Genomic DNA, 24,320 nt, shown 5'->3' with positions numbered 1-24,320 from the left:
AGTGAGGGAGCAAGCAACTGAGCCTGGTTGGCTCGTGAGCAAGCGAGTGAGTGATGGAATGACTGAGCGAGCAATTGAGCGATTGAGCGAGGAATTGAGCGATTCAGCGAGGAACTGAGCGATCAAGCGAGCAACTGAGCGATTGAGCGAGCGATCGAGCGAGGAACTGAGCGATTGAGCGAGGAACTGAGCGATCGAGCGAGCAACTGAGCGATTGAGCGAGCGATTGAGCGAGCAACTGAGCGATTGAGCGAGCGATCGAGCGATTGAGCGAGGAATTGAGCGATCGAGCGAGGAACTGAGCGATCGAGCGAGCAACTGAGCGATTGAGCGAGGAACTGAGCGATCGAGCGAGGAACTGAGCGATCGAGCGAGCAACTGAGCGATTGAGCGAGGAATTGAGCGATCAAGCGAGCAACTGAGCGATTGAGCGAGGAATTGAGCGATCGAGCGAGCAACTGAGCGATTGAGCGAGCGATCGAGCGAGGAATTGAGCGATTGAGCGAGGAACTGAGCGATCGAGCGAGCAACTGAGCGATCGAGCGAGGAACTGAGCGATCGAGCGAGCAACTGAGCGATCGAGCGAGGAACTGAGCGATCGAGCGAGGAACTGAGCGATTGAGCGAGGAATTGAGCGATCGAGCGAGGAACTGAGCGATCGAGCGAGGAACTGAGCGATCGAGCGAGCGATCGAGCGAGGAATTGAGCGATTGAGCGAGCGATCGAGCGAGGAACTGAGCGATTGAGCGAGGAATTGAGCGATCGAGCGAGCAACTGAGCGATTGAGCGAGCGATCGAGCGAGGAATTGAGCGATTGAGCGAGGAACTGAGCGATCGAGCGAGCGATCGAGCGAGGAATTGAGCGATTGAGCGAGCAACTGAGCGATCGAGCGAGCGATCGAGCGAGGAATTGAGCGATTGAGCGAGCAACTGAGCGATCGAGCGAGGAATTGAGCGATCGAGCGAGGAACTGAGCGATCGAGCGAGCGATCGAGCGAGGAATTGAGCGATTGAGCGAGCAACTGAGCGATCGAGCGAGCGATCGAGCGAGGAATTGAGCGATTGAGCGAGCAACTGAGCGATCGAGCGAGGAATTGAGCGATCGAGCGAGGAATTGAGCGATCGAGCGAGGAACTGAGCGATCGAGCGAGCGATCGAGCGAGGAATTGAGCGATTGAGCGAGGAACTGAGCGATCGAGCGAGCAACTGAGCGATCGAGCGAGGAATTGAGCGATCGAGCGAGGAACTGAGCGATCGAGCGAGCGATCGTGCGAGGAATTGAGCGATTGAGCGAGGAATTGAGCGATTGAGCGAGCAACTGAGCGATCGAGCGAGGAATTGAGCGATTGAGCGAGGAATTGAGCGATCGAGCGAGCAACTGAGCGATTGAGCGAGCGATCGAGCGAGGAATTGAGCGATTGAGCGAGGAACTGAGCGATCGAGCGAGCAACTGAGCGATCGAGCGAGCGATCGAGCGAGGAATTGAGCGATTGAGCGAGCAACTGAGCGATCGAGCGAGGAATTGAGCGATTGAGCGAGCAACTGAGCGATCGAGCGAGCGATCGAGCGAGGAATTGAGCGATTGACCGAGCAACTGAGCGATCGAGCGAGCGATCGAGCGAGGAATTGAGCGATTGAGCGAGCAACTGAGCGATCGAGCGAGGAATTGAGCGATTGAGCGAGCAACTGAGCGATCGAGCGAGCGATCGAGCGAGGAATTGAGCGATTGAGCGAGCAACTGAGCGATCGAGCGAGCGATCGAGCGAGGAATTGAGCGATTGAGCGAGCAACTGAGCGATCGAGCGAGGAACTGAGCGATTGAGCGAGCAACTGAGCGATCGAGCGAGCGATCGAGCGAGGAATTGAGCGATTGAGCGAGCGATCGAGCGAGGAACTGAGCGATCAAGCGAGCAACTGAGCGATTGAGCGAGCGATCAAGCGAGCAACTGAGCGATTGAGCGAGCGATCGAGCGAGGAACTGAGCGATCAAGCGAGCAACTGAGCGATTGAGCGAGCGATCAAGCGATTGAGCGAGCGATCAAGCGAGCAACTGAGCGATTGAGCGAGCGATCGAGCGAGGAACTGAGCGATCAAGCGAGCAACTGAGCGATTGAGCGAGCGATCGAGCGAGGAATTGAGCGATCAAGCGAGCAACTGAGCGATTGAGCGAGCGATCGAGCGAGGAATTGAGCGATTGAGCGAGCGATCGAGCGAGGAACTGAGCGATCAAGCGAGCAACTGAGCGATTGAGCGAGCGATCAAGCGAGCAACTGAGCGATTGAGCGAGCGATCGAGCGAGGAACTGAGCGATCAAGCGAGCAACTGAGCGATTGAGCGAGCGATCGAGCGAGGAATTGAGCGATCGAGCGAGGAACTGAGCGATCGAGCGAGCAACTGAGCGATTGAGCGAGGAATTGAGCGATTGAGCGAGCGATCGAGCGAGGAATTGAGCGATCGAGCGAGGAATTGAGCGATTGAGCGAGCGATCGAGCGAGGAATTGAGCGAGCAACTGAGCGATCGAGCGAGGAATTGAGCGATCGAGCACTCGAGCGAGCGATTGAGAAAGCGATTGAGTGAGCAAGCGAGCAAGCAATGGAGTGAATGAGCATTGAGCCATCGGGCGATCGTGCGAGCGAGCGATCGAGCCATTGAGAGAGCGGTGGAGCGAGCGAGCGATTAAGCGGTGGAGCGAGCAGTCGAGCGATGGAGCGAACGAGCGAGTGGTGGATTCTTGGAGCGTGGCGAGCGAGCGAGCAAGCGAGAATGTTGTTGTCGCTGCAAGGGAAGAGCTGCTCATGTGGTGATGGCGATTATTACGACTGATAATGTCGGTGGTCATGATGAAATCATAAGCACCAACAACTACGGTTCGTGCGTGTGCACGCGTGTGTGTGTGTCTGTGTGTGTGTGTTCGTGTGCGTGTGTAGTGGTTAGCGATAGTGTAGCGGTTAGCGCGCCCCGCTACGAATCCGGCAACCCCGGTTTCAATTCCCGCTCACGGCCAACACCAGTGACGATTATCTGAACCGGTCCCGGGCCTCCCCTAGGTCGACTCAGCCTCAAATAAGTACCTGGTACGATGTATAAACATCGTCACTGGGGAGACAAAGGCAGCCGGGCGTGGTGCTGGCCACCCACCCCCTCGTGTGCCGTTCCGGCATTCATACGTGCTCGCTAACAGCACTTGCCCCTACAGTCTGTTAAGGCTACACGGGGGACCTTTGTCGCGTGCGTAGGACTTCCTCAAGAGCCCGTGCCTGCGCCTCTTCACGCAGGAGTTCCTCCTCGCTCTCAACGAGCTCAACGCCGGCGCGGCCGTCGTGCGCCGCTTCGTGCAGAGGTAACGCGTCGCCCCCCCCCCGCCCCTCATCCTCCACTCTGCCGCCCCCCCCACGTTCTCTCCCCCCCCCACCCCCCGCTCTTCCCCCACCTCCGACTCGGCTGCCCGCCACTCATCCGGGACCCTTTCGGAGCCCAGGGTATCGGGGCAGCAGTCACTAGGCCAGACAGGCTCCCAAGAAGCTTTCTCCCAACTTGGTTTATTTCTAGTGCTCGTTGTTGTTGTTGTTTATGACTTGTCATTCCTTTTGGTTGTGGCGGCGGTGGTGGTGGTGGTAGTGGTGGTGGTGATGGCGGTGGTGGGAGTAGCGGTGTTGACGATGGTAGTGGTGGTGGAGGCGGCAGTGGTGGTAGTGGTGGTGGAGGCGGCGGTGGTGGTGGTAGTGGTAGCGGTGGCGGTGGTGGTGGTGGCAGTGGTGGAGGCGGCGGTGGTAGCGGTGGTGGCGGTCGTAGTAGCTGTGTTGGCGATGGTAGCGGTGGTGGTCGTGGTAGCAGTGTTGGCGATGGTGGTGGTGGTGGTAACAGTAGTGGTGGTGGAGGTGGCGGTGGTGGTAGTGGTGGTGGTGGTGGTGGTAACGGTAGTGGTGGTGGTGGCGGTGGCGGCGGTGGTGGCGATGGTGGTGTAGGCGGCGGTGGTGGTGGTGGTGATGGTGGTAGCGGTGGTGGTGGTGGTGGCGGTGGTGGTAGTAGCGGTGATGGTGGTAGCGGTGGTGGTGGTAGTGGTGGCGGCGGTGGTGGTGGTAGCAGTGGTGGTGGCGGTGGTGGTGGTAGTGGTGGCGGCGGTGGTGGTGGTGGTGGTAGTGGAGGTGGAGGCGGTGGTAGTGGCGGCCATCCAGCGCGAGGGTTGGCGGATCACCGCACGAATGTTGTGAAACTCCCTTCCCCGCGAGTGAGCGTCGTGGTCGAGGAGGAGGAGGAGGAGGCGGAGGGAGCCGTACCCCCGGGTTGCGCTGAAGAGCGAGCGGAATGTTTCTGGCGCCGTTTGGCCGTGCGTCACCGTTGGATGGCGGACGTTCACGGCGCTGTCGGAATCTCTACGCCGGCGAGGAATGCGATGAGCTATGAAGCCCGGTAGCAGAGGTCGCAACCGGGTACCCGATACCCGTACCCTACCCGATACCTGGCTACCCGTACCCGGCCGGGTACGGGTACGGGTAGCCGTTTGCGACCCTGGTGCGGCCGGGTACGGGTAGGCCGTGAGTCACTAGTGAGTAACCGCTTGTCACTCATTTCCCAACGTCTTGTCTCTTCTCACAATTCAAGTTCCTAGAATCAACCCACCCGTGCCTGCAACATGGCTTCATCCCAGAGGTCGCAATCAGGTACTACCCGATACCCGTACCCTACCCGTACCCGGCCGGGTACGGGTAGGGTACGGGTACGGCCGGGTACGGGTACGGGTACCCGTTTGCGACCCTGGTGCGGCCGGGTACGGGTAAGGAATCAAAACCCGTTTGCGATCTCTGCCCGGTAGCCGCCGACGCTTCTGGACATTTATTCGGTGACTGCCACGGGGAGCCGCGGTGTGGCGAGGGGGCAGCCGTGAGGGTTGGCGAGCCACCGTTGGCATACCACCGGTGGCCTGTGATGCTTTTTTCCGGGGCTCAACTTTCAAAAAAAGTTAATTAATGTTTTTTTTTTTACAGTGGCCCCCCCCCCCCACCGCTTTCTCTTTAGTTTAAAAAAACAAAACTAAAACTTAAAATGTGAGAATTCGTCTGTAACGGCGAAACATAAATAAATAAACAACGGCATTGCGCAAAGTCTGGATTCGGTCAAATTGCCAAAAATGTGCGCGAGCTATAATTATTTAAACAAATAAATAACGAAGCTCGCTTCCACATGCGTGAAAACACACGCACGATGTGTGCACACGCGTGCGTGAGTGTGTGCGTGAGTGTGTGCGTGAGTGTTTACGCTAGTGTGTGTGCACGCGTGCGTGAGTGTGCGCGTGAGTGTGTGCGTGAGTGTGTGCGTGAGTGTGTGTGTGCACGCGTGCGTGAGTGTGCGCGTGAGTGTGTGCGTGAGTGTGTGCGTGAGTGTGTGCACGCGCGTGTGTGTGCACGCGTGCGTGAGTGTGTGCGTGAGTGTGTGCGTGAGTGTGTGCGTGAGTGTGTGCGTGAGTGTGTGCGTGAGTGTGTGCGTGAGTGTGTGCGTGAGTGTGTGCACGCGCGTGTGTGTGCACGCGCGCGTGTGTGTGCACGTGAGTGTGTGCGTGAGTGTGCACACGCGCGTGTGTGTGCACGCGCGTGTGTGTGCACGCGCGTGCGTGAGTGTGTGCGTGAGTGTGTGCGTGAGTGTGTGCGTGAGTGTGTGCGTGAGTGTGTGCACGCGCGTGTGTGTGCACGCGTGCGTGAGTGTGTGCACGCGTGCGTGAGTGTGTGCGTGAGTGTGTGCGTGAGTGTGTGCACGCGCGTGTGTGTGCACGCGCGCGTGTGTGTGCACGTGAGTGTGTGCGTGAGTGTGTGCACGCGCGTGTGTGTGCACGCGTGCGTGAGTGTGTGCGTGAGTGTGTGCGTGAGTGTGTGCGTGAGTGTGTGCGTGAGTGTGTGCGTGAGTGTGTGCGTGAGTGTGTGCGTGAGTGTGTGCGTGAGTGTGTGCGTGAGTGTGTGCGTGAGTGTGTGCACGCGCGTGTGTGTGCACGCGTGCGTGAGTGTGTGCGTGAGTGTGTGCGTGAGTGTGTGCGTGAGTGTGTGCGTGAGTGTGTGCACGCGCGTGTGTGTGCACGCGTGCGTGAGTGTGTGCGTGAGTGTGTGCGTGAGTGTGTGCGTGAGTGTGTGCGTGAGTGTGTGCGTGAGTGTGTGCGTGAGTGTGTGCACGCGCGTGTGTGTGCACGCGTGCGTGAGTGTGTGCGTGAGTGTGTGCGTGAGTGTGTGCGTGAGTGTGTGCATGAGTGTGTGCACGCGCGTGCGTGAGTGTGTTTGAGCGTGTGTGGGGAGTGGTGGTGTAGTGGTTAGCACGCTGCGCTATGAACCTGGCGACCCGGGTTCGATTCCCGCTCACGGACAACACCAGTGGCGATTATCTGAACCGGTCCTGGGCCTCCCCTAGGTCGACTCGGCCTTAAATTACTACCTAGTGTGATGTGTAAACATCGCCGCTAGGGAGACAAAGCGGTCGGGCGTGGTGTTGGCCACCCACCCCCTCGTGTGCCGTGCCGGCCTTCATAGGTGCTCGCTAACAGCACTTGCCCCTACAGTCTGTCAAGGCTATATGGGGGATCTTTATCTTTGTGCGCGCGTCCACCCACACGCTACGCCGCTCGCTGCAGGAGCTTCGCGGTTCGAACCCCGGCGGCCGCCCCGGTTAATACCGCGGCAGAGGATTTTCCTCAGTGTGCCTCTCATGTATCTCGATACAGTGTATCTCTATGGCTCTATGTGCATCTCTATGTGTCGTGTCGCTGTTCCTCCTCCTCCTCCTGTTAAATCAGCGCAGACTGCCGCAGCGGGGTTACTGCACCGTCCGTCGTTTGGGGTACATGGCCACGATCGCACTACCCTGGCTTGCCTTTGTAGAGGTGTTACGGGAGGGCGAACAAACACACCAGGGGTGGTTATGCCGCACGCGGAAGGATGCTAACATCCACGTCCGCTCCGTTTAGCCCCCTGGGGCGCTGTGATCCCCCTCGGCCCCACCCCTCGGTGGGGAGTTGCTCTACAAGGCGGTGAGCCGGTGGGCTCGGGGTTCAGTGTTCAGCTTAAACCAGCGAAGAAGGAAGACCGGCTAGATAGGCCCTGGGACTCCCCTGGATCGCCGTCCTTCTAAGGAGCGACCAGGGCAAGCCAGTGGCGTGGCCCCGAGAGCCCAGAGCCGATGCTCTTGTCAGAGCCGGTCTGGGGACTCAGGGTGCCGTAATCCCAGCTTGGCCAGAGCTGGGTCAGCTAGCCTCCCCTAGCCCTGTAGTGGAGGAGCTGGGAGTAGGCTGCCGGGATAGAGATAGTGGGGTCTCCCTGTTAGACGGGTGAAGGGGCCGATACCCCTTCGAGTGTTGTATACCTTGGCCTGTATATAGTGGAACGTTCAATAAATAAGTGTGCCTCCGACTACGTCGTCCAAGTCTCTTTGATCCTACTACACCTTTTACGTAGCGCTAGATATCTCTATGGGCCCCTACGCATCTCCGTGGGTCTCTATGAATCTGTGCATCTCTGTGTCTCTACGGGTTGGCTCTGTGGTCTTTAGTTAATCGGGATGCATCGGTACGATCGCTCTCTGGATTGCCTCTAATGCATCTCTGTGAGTCTCGATACGGTATATCTCTACGGGTCTCTATGTATCTCTATGAATCTCGATGAGCCTCTGTGGGTTTACCGCACTGATTGTGGTTTGGGTTGCACGTCCCTCAGCCGCACTTCTGCGTCCCGTCTTTAATGCATCTCTGTGAGTCTCTGCGTACCTCTATGGGTCTCAATGTCTCACTCCGAGTTTCTGTGAATCTCTGCGTGTCCTCTACGGGTTCTACGACAAACGGTCAAGAGTTTATTGGCCGGGCAGTACAGCAAGCGGGTCCCGTGAACTCATCCACGCATTTTCTCCGGGATCTCCGGTTCTTCCCACACGAAGTTAACCTCTCGCTGTTATTATTTTTGTTATTTTAATAAAAATAGGAATTGGCCAAACGTCCCAGCGCGGCGGCTTTCCTGAGTAAATAGAGGACGTGAATACATACATATATATTTTTATATTTTTATCAGAGCCAACCACAGTACTCCAAACAGTAACGTTTCTGCATCTGGCAAACGTTACGTGATGCGAGTTCGGGAGCTGTGGCGCAGCGGTTAGCACACCGCACTACAAACCCCGCGTCCCCCAAGTTCAATTCCCAGACACGGCACCTCACGGGTTTGACGGTCCCTCCTCCTCCCCCCTCATTCATTCTCCCTCCTCACTCCTCTCCCCTCCTCCTCCTCCCTCCTCCCCCCTCCTCCCCCCTCCTCACTCATTCCCCCTCCTCACTCCTCCTCCTTCCTCCCCCCTACTCCCTCCTCCCCCTTTCCCCCTCCTTCCCCTACCCCTCTTCCCCCCTCCCTCCTTCTCCCTCCTGACTCCCCCCCCCTCCTCCCCCCTCCTACCCCCCCCTTCCCCCTCCTCTCTCCTCCCTCCTCCCCCTCCTGCCTTCTTTAGGTCGTGGGTTCCATCCCGACTCTGACGCCTGCTGTATATTTGTAGTTTGAGTGTTTTTCTGTCATCATCATCACGGTGGCTATGAGATATTAACTACCTCGCCTGGTATACAGAAAGTCGTGGGTTCGATCCCGACCCTGACGCCTGCTGCTGTATATTTGGAGTTTGCGTGTCTCTCTCTCATCATCATCACGGTGGCTAGGAGATGTTAACTACCTCGCCTGGTATACAGGAGGTCGTGGGTTCGATCCCGACCCTGACGCCTGCTGCTGTGTATTCGGAGTTTACGTCTCTTTCTCTCATCATCATCACGGTGGCTAGGAGATGTTAACTACCTCGCCTGGTATAGAGGAGGTCGTGGGTTCGATCCCGACCCTGACGCCTGCTGCTGTGTATTCGGAGTTTACGTCTCTTTCTCTCTCTCTCTCCGTGGTCGTGTGGATTTGTCTCCGGGTCCTCCGGGTTTTCCCTCCACATTTAAAATCAACGCCACCACGCGTTTAGAGTCTTTGGCTCCTGCTAGACATGTCCACGTGATAAGCCACTTTGTTGGGCTATCATTAGTGATGGCGAGGTCAGTGGGGCCCTTACCTGGTGAAACGAAAAACATGGTTTAGTTTATACCATTGGCACCTCATTTGCCAGTAAAAAATATGATAATTGGTTTTTTAAAATTTTTATCTGGCAACAAAACTGACACTTTTTTTTTACAAGGAGTCATGTTTGCGTAAACCACAATACCTGCAGCCATAATGCAAACAAAAAACATAACTCTGATAATATATGCACTGTCCTTGAACTTGATTGGTCCACACCCGTGACAGCTTTCCTTAGAATCTGGTCTCACATGGGTTGGACCAGATGATGCCAAAAGGCGCACAACTCAAAGACAATGCACCATCAGAGTATGAGAGCTTGGGGTAAGCATTTACACCATTGGAACCTCATTGGCCAGTAAAAAATATGATAATTGGTTTTTTACCCTTCTATCTGGCAACAAAACTGACACTTTTTTTTTACAAGGAGTCATGTTTGCATAGACCACAATATTGTGCCAGATAGAAGGGTTAAAAAACAATCATCATGGTTTAGTTTAGTTTGACTAGAAGGCTGCTCCGGGGAAGCGTGGGAGAAAAAAAAACAATCCACCGTTGTACTGCACTCCTCTCCGCAACTCTACGGCTTCCCCAGCATCCTCCAACCGGCGTCGCCCGGCCAACGAACCGTCTCAACCGTAGCGGCGCCTTCCTGACGTCAGAGTCGTGAGGGATCGGTGAGACTTCCTGGATAAATACATTTGACATCATCATCATAATCATCATATTAATTTAAAATACTACTACTAGTAATACTGATCGCCAACAACAACAACAACAACGACGACGACGATGACGAGATGTTACGCGTCCAACTTTTAAACTCCACGGACAGAAAACAAAAGCAAAGGTAAAGGTGCAGCCTCCTTGCAATTGATCGCTCACCGCCGCGGCCGCCGCAAACTTCAAACCCCGCACGCTACAGGCATCGTCGGGGGGTTAGCCCGCGGTCGAACCCACGAGCGGGAACAGCGTCTCCTCCCGCACCGGGGCGTCTTGCACTCGAGCGTCTGCCAGAGGTCGCAAACGGGTTTTGATTCCTTACCCGTACCCGTACTCGGGCGCACCAGGGTCGCAAACGGGTACCCGTACCCATACCCTACCCGATACCCGGCTACCCGTACCCGGCCGAGTATCGGGTAGGGTACGGGTACCCGATTGTGACCTCTGGGATGAAGCCATGTTGCAGGCGCGGGTGGGTTGATTCCAGGAACTTGAATTGTGAGAAGAGACAAGACGTTGGGAAATGAGTGACAAACAGTGACTCACGGCCTACCCGTACCCGTACCCGGCCGCACCAGGGTCGCAAACGGCTACCCGTACCTGGCCGGATACGGGTAGCCGGGTATCGGGTAGGGTACGGGTATCGGGTACCCGATTGCGACTTCTGGCGTCTGCCGACTGAAGAGCTTTGCGGCTCGTCGGATTTCTCTCCAGGGCCCGAGTGAAGATTCCGATTTTGGACATCCCGCAAGCGCCGCGCTCGAAGCCGTCTCACGCCTCCCTGGCGGCTCGGTGATGCGCGTTTGTGCACCTGCTAAACGATGCCTCTTTTGCGATTTTTTTATATTTTGCGAAGAATGCGGAGAGCGAGAGAGGGGGAGGCGAGGGACAGGAGCCACGGGGCTCAGCATCTGCGGTGTACGGCGGTGTGTGCGCGTGTGTGTGTGTGCTCGCGCGCTGGAAGTTTGCGCTGTAACTCACACTCAGGCAGAGATGCTGGCGGTTGCTTCGAAGAGCGGGAGAGAGAAGTTGTATAAGTACCACTGCCCCCACCCCCCCATCTCAAGTCAATACTTGTTTGGAAACGTGTCTATAGGACCGATTTCTTTTCCAGGACCTAAATGATTACAATATAGGTTTTACCCCTTTTTGAAAATCTTAACACCGGTTTATTTGGCGATACAGTGGCTAGGAGATGTTAACTACCTCGCCTGCTGTACAGGATGTCGTGGGTTTGATCTCGACCCTGATGCCTGCTGCTGTGTATTTGTAATTTGCGTATCTCTCTCCGCGTGGTCGCGTGGGTTTTTCTCTGGGCCCTCCGTTTTTTTTACCCACATTTAGAATCGACAACATCACGCGTTTAGAGTGAGTGAGGGAGTGAGGGAGTGAGGGAGAGTGTGAGGGATGGAGTGAATGAGGGAGGGAGTGAGGGAATGAGTGAGTGAGGAAGTGAGTGAGGGAGTGAGGGAGTGAGGGAGTGAGGGAGTGAGTGAGGGAGTGAGGGAGAGTGTGAGGGATGGAGTGAGTGAGGGAGGGAGTGAGGGAATGAGTGAGTGAGGAAGTGAGTGATGGAGTGAGGGAGTGAGGGAGTGAGTGAGGGAGTGAGGGAGTGAGGGAGAGTGTGAGGGATGGAGTGAGTGAGGGAGGGAGTGAGGGAATGAGTGAGTGAGGGAGTGAGTGAGTGAGTGAGGGAGTGAGGGAGTGAGTGAGGGAGTGAGGGAGAGTGTGAGGGATGGAGTGAGTGAGGGAGGGAGTGAGGGAATGAGTGAGTGAGGAAGTGAGTGAGGGAGTGAGGGAGTGAGTGAGGGAGTGAGGGAGTGAGTGAGGGAGTGAGTGAGGGAGTGAGTGAGGGAGTGAGTGAGGGAGTGAGTGAGGGAGGGAGTGAGTGAGTGAGGGAGTGAGGGAGTGAGGGAGTGAGTGAGGAAGTGAGGGAATGCAGTGAGTGAGTAAAGTGAGTGAGGAAAGTGAGTGAGTGAGGGGAGGAATTTTATTTTAAAAAATGTTGGACGAGTTGGTGGTAGGAGGAGGGTAAGGGTAGGGGGGGCGTATTGGGGAGGGAAGTGAAACTAATCCTGAGCCCGCTTTCCCGTGCCGGGCTGCTGGCTTGGATTAGCCTCTGACGTCAATGGTCACTAAGTCACGTGGGGCCTCACTTCTTTTTCTGGGGGGGGGGGTGGGAGAGGGGGAGGGGGAGACGTTTGGAACGCGCGGTCACCTACGCACGCACGAGGAGTGAGACTCTGAGAGAGAGATGGGGGGGGGTAGAGAGAGAGAGGGGGGGTAGAGAGAGGGGGGGGGTAGAGAGGGGGGTAGAGAGAGAGGGGGGGTAGAGAGGGGGGTAGAGAGGGGGGTAGAGAGAGAGAGGGAAGGGGTAAGGAGAGCAGAACGTGAAATCTTTTGTGGAATCTTTCATTTAAAAAGGGGGGGAGGGGTTTGCGTAAAGCAAAGCATTGAAAAAAACCGAAATGATGAACGAAGCAAAGTGCCGACTACACCGAGCATCTTCTTGTTTCCTCTGATCGTAAAAAAAAAGAGAGAGAGCGTGAGAGAGAGAGAGTGGGAGAGAAAGAAAGAGAGCGAGAGAGAGAGTGAGAGAGAGTAAATGAAAGAGAGAGCGAGAGAGAGTGAGAGAGACTTTTTGACTTTTAAAATAACTTTAATTGCCGCCAGCAGCAACAGTACTGGAGGCGATCCCGATACGAAATACAGCCCTCTGGTACAGAGGGGGGCTTTTCCGGCCCCCCAGCGTTCGAAGAAGATGCGCACATCACCGGCATGTGTGTGGTACGCGTGCTCCAGCCGGAGCCGCGCCTTGAGCAGGCCTCTGAACACTGGAAGCACCGAGCAGCCGTCAGTGTCACCTTTCAGCACCTTTTTTCTCGCCTGAGCGCAGACGAAGTTGGCGAGGTCATGGCGCTTGTTAGCCAGGTAAGGCACCCCCCAAATACGTAGCTGCTGTTGTAGAAGGGCACCCCCAGTTTCCTGAAGATGTTCCCCAAAAGGCAGAACATTGGGTTGAGCCGCTGGCAGCTTAAGTATCGGTGGGGCAGATCCTCCCTGGCACCGCAGGAAATGCACAAGTCTGTTACCCCCGGCGAGATTCGGCTGAGCCACACGTCCGATGGCAATGTCCAGTGTGCCAATCTCCACTGGAGGTCACCGCAGCGTTTGGCTACGGGGGAGACTTGTACATTTGTTTCCACTGAGGGGCGGCCGCAATGAGGGGAGAGAAATGGTCTCTCCACTTTGTGTCCGGTAGGTCGGCCAGCTCCCGGGAATGCAGCGCCTTGACACAGCCACGTGTAGAGCGCCTTGACACAGCACGTGTAGAGCGCCTTGACACAGCCACGTGTAGAGCGCCTTGACACAGCCACGTGTAGAGCGCCTTGACACAGCCACGTGTAGAGCGCCTTGACACAGCACGTGTAGAGCGCCTTGACACAGCCACGTGTAGAGCGCCTTGACACAGCCACGTGTAGAGCGCCTTGACACAGCACGTGTAGAGCGCCTTGACACAGCACGTGTCGAGCGCCTTGACACAGCACGTGTCGAGCGCCTTGACACAGCACGTGTAGAGCGCCTTGACACAACCACGTGTAGAGCGCCTTGACACAGCACGTGTAGAGCGCCTTGACACAGCACGTGTAGAGCGCCTTGACACAGCACGTGTAGAGCGCCTTGACACAGCCACGTGTAGAGCGCCTTGACACAGCACGTGTAGAGCGCCTTGACACAGCACGTGTAGAGCGCCTTGACACAGCACGTGTAGAGCGCCTTGACACAGCACGTGTAGAGCGCCTTGACACAGCCACGTGTAGAGCGCCTTGACACAGCCACGTGTAGAGCGCCTTGACGCAGCACGTGTAGAGCGCCTTGACACAGCCACGTGTAGAGCGCCTTGACACAGCACGTGTAGAGCGCCTTGACACAGCACGTGTAGAGCGCCTTGACACAGCCACGTGTAGAGCGCCTTGACGCAGCACGTGTAGAGCGCCTTGACACAGCACGTGTAGAGCGCCATGACACAGCACGTGTAGAGCGCCTTGACACAGCACGTGTAGAGCGCCTTGACACAGCACGTGTAGAGTGCCTTGACACGGCACGTGTAGAGCGCCTTGACACAGCACGTGTAGAGCGCCTTGACACAGCACGTGTAGAGCGCCATGACACAGCACGTGTAGAGCGCCTTGACACAGCACGTGTAGAGCGCCTTGACACAGCACGTGTAGAGCGCCTTGACACAGCACGTGTAGAGCGCCATGACACAGCACGTGTAGAGCGCCTTGACACAGCACGTGTAGAGCGCCTTGACACAGCCACGTGTAGAGCGCTGTGTTTGGGGCACTCTTGAGGGCCACGTTCCTGCAGCCTCGGAGCTTCAGTAGCTTGCCGGAGTCGCTGTGGCCGGGGGCTGCGCGCAGGAGAAGCACAACTCCGGGAAAGAGGAGGAGGGGGGGGGGCCGCCACCGTCCCCCGGCGCCTCCAGCTTCAGGCGCAGCTCCTTCATGGCGCGGAGCGACGTCCCGCAGCAGCTTCTCCCCGGCGAGCGTGGAGCGGAGTCCCCGAGCGGTGCTGGCGATCTCATCTGCGGTCTTCCACTTGGGCTTGTGGGCCTGCACGAGGTGGAAGACTGTCCGCAGCCCTGCCGATGTGAGGCGTAGAGCCAGGGTCCTCTCTCCTCTGATCCCCTGGAAGAGGCCGTTGCAGAACAAGGGCTCGTTCAGGAACTGTGTGAGGTCGTAGTACGCGCGCGTTCTGCTCCACTTGAAACTCCGCCACTCGTCCAAAAGGCTCTGGTGATAACCTGGCAGCATCGTGTTGTCGACCAGGCTCAGGTTCATCAGGACGAGCTCCTTTCTGTACCCCAGGCACCCCCCTGCATTCCTCAGCAGGGCGAGGGCCGGCGACTTCCAGGGTAGCTCCTCCCGGTCGTACAGCAGCTGCCTGACGGCCATGAGCCTGAAGCTCGTGACCCTGGCGGCGACGTCCACCAGACCCTGGCCACCCTTGCCCACCGGCAGGTAGAGAACCCCCGGCCTGAGCCGGTGCTTCCCGTGCCAGACGAAGTGCGCGAGTGAGCGGTTGACTCTGGTGAGTAGCCGAGCAGGAGGCTGGAGGGCCTTGGTCTTGTGCCACAGCACGGAAGCTGCCAGGGTGTTAGCGACGAGCACTCGGCCCCTAAAGGACATCTGTGGAGCAAGGCGTGCCCATGTCAGTCATTTTGCCTCGATTGTGTCGACCAGCTCGGTCCAGTTGTTAACGTGGAGAGAGCGAGCGAGAGAGAGGGTGGACCATGAGCATCCGTCTGCTGCCAGTAGAGGCGTGAGGACTTACAGCTGCTGCGTGCACGTGCGTGTGTGCGTGCGCGTCTGCGCTCCGTAATTCCCAGCTGAGTAATTTTGCGGTGTGATTTCCAAAGATTATTTGGCAAATTCGGACGTGCCGGCGTGCCGGCATGCCGTGGCCGATGCTCTTCAGAGGGACGTCGGAGGGATGTGTCACGTTTTCCTCGTGAAGCAGATGGCACGCAGCAGCAGTAGCAGCAGCAGCAGTAGCAGCAGCAGCAGTGAATAGTATCCCCCTCATTGCACGTGACCGCAGTATTGTCCAGGGCCGGCCACCTGGAAGCTGAACCGCCGCTCGTTTGGAATGAGCGGCGAAACGCGCCACACCCCCCCCCCCACGTCCCCCCCTCTCCCACCCCCCCCCCCACCTCTCCCCCCCCACCTCTCCCCCCCCCCACGTCCCCCCCCACCTCCCCCCCCCACTTATGCCGCAGTGGCGCCATCAGGGTGGCAATTGCAGGGGGCAGAGGCTACGATTCTGTGGGGGCATCCATGGCATCCGATGGAATATGTGGTGAACCTGACCCCCACCCCCACGTCCCCCCCCACCCCCACGTACCCCCCCCCACCACCAACACCGTCTCCTTGAGATTTTTGTGGGAACAAAAAAAACATTTGCCCGTCAGTTTCACCGTGGCCCTGGCTGGTGCCTGCCTCGTGGTGCCTGCAGCGTCAACGCTAGCACGAGTCACAGAAGGAAGCCCCGAGTGAAATGCATGTGCAGTGACATGGAATGGAGCATAGCGCGGGAAGGGATCTGCGGTTGCAGCAGCCCTGCCTGTCAGCAGGTCACGTGATAAGCAGAGAGGGGGGTGTAGGGCAAAGGATGATAGAGGGAGGGGCACGTGAGGTGAGCCCCGGAACTCGCGAGTAAGTTCCAGAAGCGGGGCGTGGCCGGGGGGCGGAGCGAGGCCATGCCGGGAGGATAAAAGGAGAGCCTCGAGCGAACGTTCGGGGCTGTCGCTTGGAGTGGGGTCCCGTTGGCGGCGTTGTGGGTCAGGCAGTCTGTTGGCTGTCCTAACTGAAAGTGTAGTTACCCCTGTAACCTGTACAGGCTATACTAAGTAGAGTGCCTCCTACTCTTAGGTTTTTTCGGAAAAGTCACGTAGGCAAATAAATAAATAATAGATAAATAATACAAATAATAGAAGAAATTATAGAAATAAAATAATAAATCACGACGTTACGGAGGCAACACAAGCTTCCGTCTTCAGGTGGAACCGTCACAGCACGATAGCTGTATCAAGTAAAGAGAAATCCCAAGAAACCCGACCTTGTATATATACTGGTTGAGGGGGGGAGGAGCCCCCCCTCATTATCTTTTATTATTTTATTTTTTTTACCTACGTGACTTTACCGAAAAAAACCTAAGAGTATGAATCCTTGCAGTCACGAAAGCTTCAAATCTAGAATTTCCTCCTACTCCTAGTGTCTCTGAGTGTATCGTCACCACACATACATAAGGTGGGTGGGTGGAGTGGTGGTGGGTGGGTGGGTGGGCGAAGGAGTTTCAGTGAATACTTGTGAATGTTTACACAGTTGCGTGGCGCGGTGTTCCGTAATTCCTTTTGGACGTCACAAAGTGGGTGGGTGACGGAAATAAATCGACGATAAAATCTCACCCCCACCCTCCAAACCCCCGCCCCCCCCCCCGAAAAAATAAATCTAAATAATTTTTCGTTTCCTTTTTTCTTTAACGTTGAGTCGACGTAATTTTTACCGTAATGGTTGCGTTGTCATTTATACGCGGAGCGTGAGGATGCCTGTTACGATTTGTCGCCCAGCCCCCTATTCTGCAAGCTCCCTCTTTGTCTCACTCCGCCTCTCGCTCCGTCTCTCTTGAGTGTTGCGTGTCGTTTGTGTCTGTGTCGTGTGTCATGTGTGTGCTGTGTGTGTGTGTCGTTGTGTGTTGTGTGCTGTGTGCGTGTGTCGTGTATTTGTGTCCGTGTGTTGTCTCTTTGTTGTGGGGAGCGGTAGTGTAGCGGTTAGCGCGCTGCGCTATGCACCGGGCGATCCGAGTTCGATTCCTCCTCATGACCAAAATCAGTGACGATTATCTGAACCGGTCCTGGGCCTCCACTAGGTCGACTCAGCCCCAAATGAGTACCTGGCAGCAACGTGTAAGCATCAAGATTAAGGAGACAAAGGCGGCCGGGTGTGGTGCTGGCCACCCACCCCCTCGTGTGCCGTGCCGGCCTTCATCGGTGCCACTCACGAACAGCACTTGCCCCAACAGCCTGTTGAGGCTACACGGGAGATCTTTGTCTATCCATCAGTCCATCAGTCTCTGTGTCTCTACCCATCTGTCCGTCTGTCCACCCGTGTGTCCGCGTGTCCACCCGTGTGTCCGCGCGTGTCCACCCGTGTGTCCGCGTGTGTCCACCCCTCGCTCCATCCGCCTGTCTCTCGCAGTGCGCCCGGTCTGTCTGTTGGCGTGTCCGTGTGTCTCACCGCGCGTGTCTGTGTGTCTCTCCGCGCGTGTCCGTGTGTCTCTCCGCGTTGTCTCGTGCGAGCAGCATGCACGGCCCCACGGGACAGTGTCCGCACCCTCGGGTCCTGTCCAACCTCGTGTCCGTGTGTCTCGCCGCCATCTACTCCTGCTACGAGGAGTTCATCAACAGGTGACGACGATGGTGGCGATGGTGGCGATGGTGGCGATGGTGGTGATGATGATGATGGTGGTGATGATGATGATGGTGGTGATGGTGGTGATGGTGGTGGTGGTGATGATGATGGTGGTGATGATGGTGGTGATGATAGTGATGGTGGTGATGATGGTCAATCGTTTCGAAATCACTCGGTGCCTTGGCGTGTTATGCAAAACAAAAATCCATCAGCAGTTACTGAAGAACTTCGTAGTTCTTCAGGGTCACCGTCAAAATAGATTTGAGTGATTGTGACGGACCTGACGATGATCGCAATGATGACGATGATCGCAATGACGATGATGATCGCAATGATGATGATGATCGCAATGACGATGATGATCGCAATGATGATGATGATCGCATTGACGACGTGATCCGGATGACGACGAAGACGATGATGATGATGATCACGATGATGACGATGATCACGATGACGACGATGATCGCAATGACGACGATGCCCTTTGCCGATTCCGTTATTTCCATTTTATGGCACCACCACCACCCCCACACCTCTCCCCCCCCCCACACACCCATCCACGCAAACGCCAACCACGACGCCGCCGCCGCCTTCCCCGTGCCTCCCAGCCGGGACAACTCACCGACGCTCAAGGAGATGTGGAGCGGCTGCCAGCAGAAGGTGGACTGGAGCTACCTCCTGCAGCAGAGGCTGTGGCAGAGCGGCCTCGACTCCTCCTCCATGGACGAGGCGACCTACGACCCGCGGATTCGCACGTGCGTCCCGCGACCTCCGACTCCGCCGCCGCCGCCGCCCTCAACCACCGCCTCCACCGCCACCACCGCCTCCACCGCCACCACCGCCACCACCGCCACCACCACCGGGAAGGACGCGGAGGTGGAGTCGCGCGACGGGCGGACGCTCCGTACGGCGGAGATCGAGATTCTGTTGGACGACGGAGGAGGAGGAGGGGGAGGAGGGGGAGGGGGGGACGGCAACGACGAGGACGGGGGGACGCGGCGGAAGAGGCGGAGCGGGAGCGAGGACAGCCTCATGGCGGCGCCGTGCTGCGCCGAGCTGAGGATTGAGCTCGGGCCGCAGGCGGAGAGGGTGCTCTCGTGCTTCGTGGAGATCCTGCAGACCCTGTGAGGCGTCGGGGGGGGGGGGGTCATCATCGTGGGGGGGGGGGGGTCATCGTCGTGGTCATCGTGGTGTCATGATCGTGGTCATCATCGTCATTGTGTCATCGTCGGTGGGGTTATTGTGGTGGTCATCGTCATGGTGTCATCGTCGGTGGGGTTATTGTGGTGGTCATCGTCATGGTGTCATCGTCGGTGGTGTCATCATCATCATCGTGGATGGATGAACGTCGTCATCATTTGTGTGATCATCACGGGTGATGTCAACGTGATCGTGGTCATCATCGTCGCCATCGTCGTCATGGATGGAGTGAGCAAAGTCATTGTCATTGGCGTCATTGATGGTGCCAACATCATCATCATTGACATCATCGTCATCGTAACCATGGACGGAGTCATGATCATCGGCATCACCGTTGTCTTCATCGTCATTGTCACCGTGAATGTCAACATCATCATCATCATCATCGCTGTTTTGCCACGATGTTCACTTTGATAGGTCTTGTCATCATGGATGGTGTCATCATCATCATCATCTTCGTCATCATCTTCGACGTCAATCTCACCATGATTCCATAATCAGCACCATCATCATCACCATCATCATCTCCGTCATAGGTATCACCTTGATTATTACCACCACCACCACTGTCATCATTATCATCGATGTCATTATCATTGTCATTTGTAAATCATTGTCATCATTGTCACCATCAACGCTGTCATCGTGATTACGATCACCACTCCTTGTTTTTGCCAGCTTAATTATCATCGTCGTCATCATCATGGCTATCATGATTGTTATTGGCCATATTCACAGTTGTCATCCTCATCATCATCTGCGACCACAATAATTAATGATTTATTTGTCGAATGCTAATCGCACTTTGTCATCACCACAAACCTCCTCTTGTCTCCTCGCCAGCTCGGAATACGAGGACTGGCGGCCTGCGCTGGCAAGCCTTCTTCAACCCATCCCCTTCCCCAAAGAGTGAGTGGCTCACCCATCATCGTGTTCGTCATTGTTTATTTCAAGAGCAATCATTCCTACTTTTTTGTATTCATTTCTTGATCGTGCAAGATCCCTCCCCCCCCCCCCACTGGGCGACGTGAGCTCTTCCTCAGAAGCGACCATGGCTCAACGAAGCGGGCGTATCATCTTCTGTATTCTTGGTTCTTTCGGTAAAGCCACGTAGATAGAAAATAAAAATAATGAAATAAAATTTTAAATAAATTGGAAATAATGAAAGCAAAAAACCACGATAAAAAATTTAAATAGTAAAAATAAATTAAAAATAAATTGAAAATAATAAAAGCAAAAAAATGCGATAAAAATAAAAATAGTAAAATAAAACTAAAAATGAATTGAAAATAATAAAAGCAACAAAAAAAACCCCACGACGTTTCGATCGCAACACAAGCGGTCTTCATCAGGCTGCCGCTATAAATGTCCACGTGATATGATGGTAAGCCCACTTCGTTGAGCTATCACTTGTGGCCAAGTCGCATCTGACAACAGAGCTACGTAGCTCAGTGGGGCCTCGCCTGCGAAAATAAAATTAAATAGTCTCATTATTTAGTTTAGACGCGTCAAATCGGCACGCACGCAGCCCCGGCGAAGGCGGTGGTGAGGAGGCCTCGTCGCTTCTGCCGGCGAGCGTTCGTTTAACGCGTGCGTGTGTGAGCGATAACACGCACGCACACACACGCACACGCACACACATGCACGCACACACATGCACACGCACACACATGCACGCACACACGCACACGCACACACATGCACACGCACACACATGCACGCACACACATGCACGCACACACATGCACGCGCACGCACGCGTTAAACTAGAGCGAAGGGGGAGATGGGGGAGAGGGAAGGAAGGAGTGTGATGGAGGAGGTGGTGATGGAGTGTGGAGTGTGGAGGAGACAGGGGCTGGAGGATAGAGGGGGGAAGAGGGAGCGAGGATGTAGGAGAGAGGGGTGGATGAGAAGAGAGAGGGATGGAGCAATGGAATGGTGGTGGAGGGTGGAGGAGGAGGGAGAGATGGGGGATGGAGTGATGGTGGAGGGTGGAGGAGGGAGGGATGGGGGATGAAAGAGGCTGATTAGATGATGGAGGGTGGATATAGAGAGAGAGAGAGAGACGGCTGGAGGGTGCAGGAAGGATGATGAGGAGAGGCTCTATCCGAGGGCGCTGGCTGTTTGTTTTCTGCTCACGTTGCTGCTTCCCCTCCTCTTGCCGGTCACCGTTTGTGTATTTATTAATCGTGTATTCTCTCTCTCCACGCCCATGTCCCTTCCCCTCTCCCGGCCGCCCTTGCTGCTGCTGCTGCTATTGTTGTTTTTGTTATTTACAGAGCGCTCGCTCATGAAAAATTCACGAGGTGAGATGCTGCTACGTGCCGCGTACGCACTGTCACGGACACCGGCACGCGCGGCGCACAGAGTCGCGTCGTTCACAACGCAGATACGCATGTGCACGCGGAGGTCAGAGGCGTGCACACTCATACGTGTGCAGTATACACGCACGCGCAGAGGTCGCGCGCAAAAGGCAAAGATCCCCCGTACAGCCCTTAACAAGAATGTTTGGGGGCAAGTGGTGTTAGCGAGCACCCGTTAAGGCTAGCACACGGCACACCGTTGGGGGTGGGGATGAGTGGACTGCGCGCAGTGCGCACGCGTTTCAAACGACACAGATCCCCCCGTATAGCCTTGGCAGACTGTTGGGGCGAGCGCTTAACGTTAGCGAGCACCTACGAAGGCGCACAACGGCACACGAGGGGGGGGGGGTCGGAGTGCCAGCACCACGCCCGACCGCCTTTGTCTCCCCGGCGCCGATTATTATGATGAACGCGCCGTCAACGTCGTCAGGGCAGCACGCCGCTACGAACCCGACCCTCGCTCGTGGCCGACACCGGTGGCGAATGCCTGAGGCCTGGGGTCCCGGGCCTCCCCCCTGCGTCGAGTCGGCCTCAAGCGAGGGGATCACTTCAACCCGGAACGCGACGCGGCAGCGTTCGCTCGCCCTCCACGAGAGAGGGCGGTGAGCCGGTGCCAAATTTGTTCCCCCACTTTGTATGTCGTCCTCCTCTACATGTGTTATAGGGGGGTGCCACGGTGGCTTGGAGATGTTAACTAACTCGCCTGATACACAAGAGGTCGTGGGTTCAATCCCGACCCCTGACGCCTGCTGTGTATTTGGAGTATGCGGTGTCTCTCGCTCTCTCATCATCATCACGGTGGCTAGGAGATGTTAACTACCTCGCCTGGTATGCAAGAGTTCGTGGATTCAATCCCGACCCCTGACGCCTGCTGTGTATTTGGAGTTTGCCGGTGTCTCTCGCTCTCTCATCATCATCACGGTGGCTAGGAGATGTTAACTACCTCGCCTGGTACGCAAGAGTTCGTGGATTCAATCCCGACCCCTGACGCCTGCTGTGTATTTGGAGTTTGCCGGTGTCTCTCGCTCTCTCATCATCATCACGGTGGCTAGGAGATGTTAGCTCCATCACCTGGTGTGCAGGAGGTCGTGGATTAAATCCCGATCCTGACGCCTGCTGCTGTATATTTGGAGTTTGCATGTCTCTCCGTGTTCGCATGGATTTTTCTCCGGGTTTTCCCTCCACATGTGGAATCGGCATCACGCGCTCAGAGTTTTGGCTGCCACAAATTTCCACGCGACAAGCCCCACTTCGTTGAGCTATCGTTTGTGGCCAGGTCGCTCCTGCACAAACAAGAGCTGCGTATAAAATAGTTTTAGTTTACATATTATTACGGTGTTACTTATCTGGTGCTGTGGGTAAACAATCAGCCACTCACTCGCCGCCTGCGCTATGCAGGCCTTAACCTCTGGCCTGCGAACGGGACTTGCTGTGTGCGTGGGGTAATCCGTGTCGCTGTCTTTCTCTCTTCCTGCGTCACTGAAGGGAGATGAAGTTCGTGATTCAGAAGTTCGCCAACGATCCCCGGAGGGAGGTGAGTTGCCGTAACGTTCTGACCCCGTGACCCCCCCAAAACCGGACATCTGTGAAAAGATAAAGAGCTTCCTAGTTAATTCTAGATTCGAAGCTTTCGTGACTGCAAGGATTCATATTCTTAGGTTTTTTCGGTAAAGTCACGTAGGTAAAAAATTTAAATTAATAAAAGTAAAATAAAAATAAAATAAAAATCACGACGTTTCGGAGGCAACACCAGCTTCTGTCTACAGGTGTAACAGTCACAGCATGATAGCTGTATCAAGTGATCAAGTGATACAGCTATCGTGCTGTGACAGTTCCACCTGAAGACGGAAGCTTGTGTTGCCTCCGAAACGTCGTGATTTTTATTTTATTTTTATTTTACTTTTATTAATAAAAATTTTTTACCTACGTGACTTTACCGAAAAAACCTAAGAATAAGCTTCCTAGCTCATCGGATTCCTCGAGTACGAATAAATATTCTTGGTCTGGTTCAGTGGCAGCGCTCGGCGCAATCAGGGTCGACGTTCACGTGGTGTGGTGACAGTCACGACGATGAGAGTGAAGATGTTGATGATGATGATGGCGTGGTCACGAACGTATCGGCGATGTCGGTTGTGACGACGACGATGATGACGATGATCGTATTGATATTGATGACAGCACGAGCGTATTGATGATTATAATCACGATTGTAATAATGACTATGGTGATATTATGACGATGATCATATTGATGATGATATCAGAGTATCATTTTGATGACGTGGATGATTACGGTGATGCTGATCATCACGATGGTGGCGATTATGGTGAATGATGATAATATTGATGGTGACTGTCATTATGATGCTGATGGTAATACTGGTCACGATGGCGATGGTGATGACGCTGACAGTGATCGTAATTTTGGTGGTGGTGTGATGATAGTGATGATGGTGATGATGATGGTGATGTTGGTGATGTTGATGATGATGGTGATGATGGTGATGATGATGATGGTGATGATGATGGTGATGATGATGGTGATGTTGGTGATGATGATGGTGATGATGATGGTGATGATGATGGTGATGATGATGGTGATGATGATGATGGTGATGATGGTGATGATGGTGGTGATGATGGTGATGATGATGATGATGATGGTGAAGATGATGATGATGATGTTATCCTTCCCCGCACCTCCGATTATCACGGTTGGCTACGTACGGTGCGAAAAAAGTTCAACACACTTACATTAATGACGACGACGATGACGACGATGATGATTGTGAAGATGTGTGGGGGCATCTTCTTGACTAATGCCCTCCCCCACCACCCCACCCCACAATGGACAGGTGCACTCGTGCCTCCTGGGAGTCAGAGCCAGCAAGGACGGGTGGTTCCAACTCTTCAGCCCGGGAGGGGTGGCTTGCGACGACGACGGCGAGCTGTTCGCCACGATGGTGAGCCAACTGTCAGTTTTGTCGTTGTTGTTG

The 24,320-nt window shown here is 55.4% G+C and overlaps 1 protein-coding gene across 2 annotated transcripts in view; it reads left to right on the top strand.

Moving 5' to 3' along the window:
- Positions 1-24,320, top strand: part of LOC144946659 (C-Maf-inducing protein-like) — a 97,496-nt gene that overhangs the window by 62,459 nt on the left and 10,717 nt on the right. For both annotated transcript variants that reach the window (XM_078875729.1, XM_078875728.1), the window contains 7 exons: positions 3,238-3,341; positions 17,651-17,755; positions 18,371-18,886; positions 19,806-19,871; positions 21,242-21,268; positions 22,811-22,859; positions 24,180-24,287. In XM_078875729.1, coding sequence (XP_078731855.1) covers positions 3,238-3,341; positions 17,651-17,755; positions 18,371-18,886; positions 19,806-19,871; positions 21,242-21,268; positions 22,811-22,859; positions 24,180-24,287 — 975 coding nt within the window. The remainder of the gene's footprint in view (positions 1-3,237; positions 3,342-17,650; positions 17,756-18,370; positions 18,887-19,805; positions 19,872-21,241; positions 21,269-22,810; positions 22,860-24,179; positions 24,288-24,320) is intronic.

The sequence above is a fragment of the Lampetra fluviatilis genome, chromosome 42 (assembly GCF_964198595.1).
Source record: "Lampetra fluviatilis chromosome 42, kcLamFluv1.1, whole genome shotgun sequence".
Classification (NCBI taxonomy): domain Eukaryota; kingdom Metazoa; phylum Chordata; class Hyperoartia; order Petromyzontiformes; family Petromyzontidae; genus Lampetra; species Lampetra fluviatilis.
This window is presented reverse-complemented; position numbering and strand designations above follow the sequence as displayed.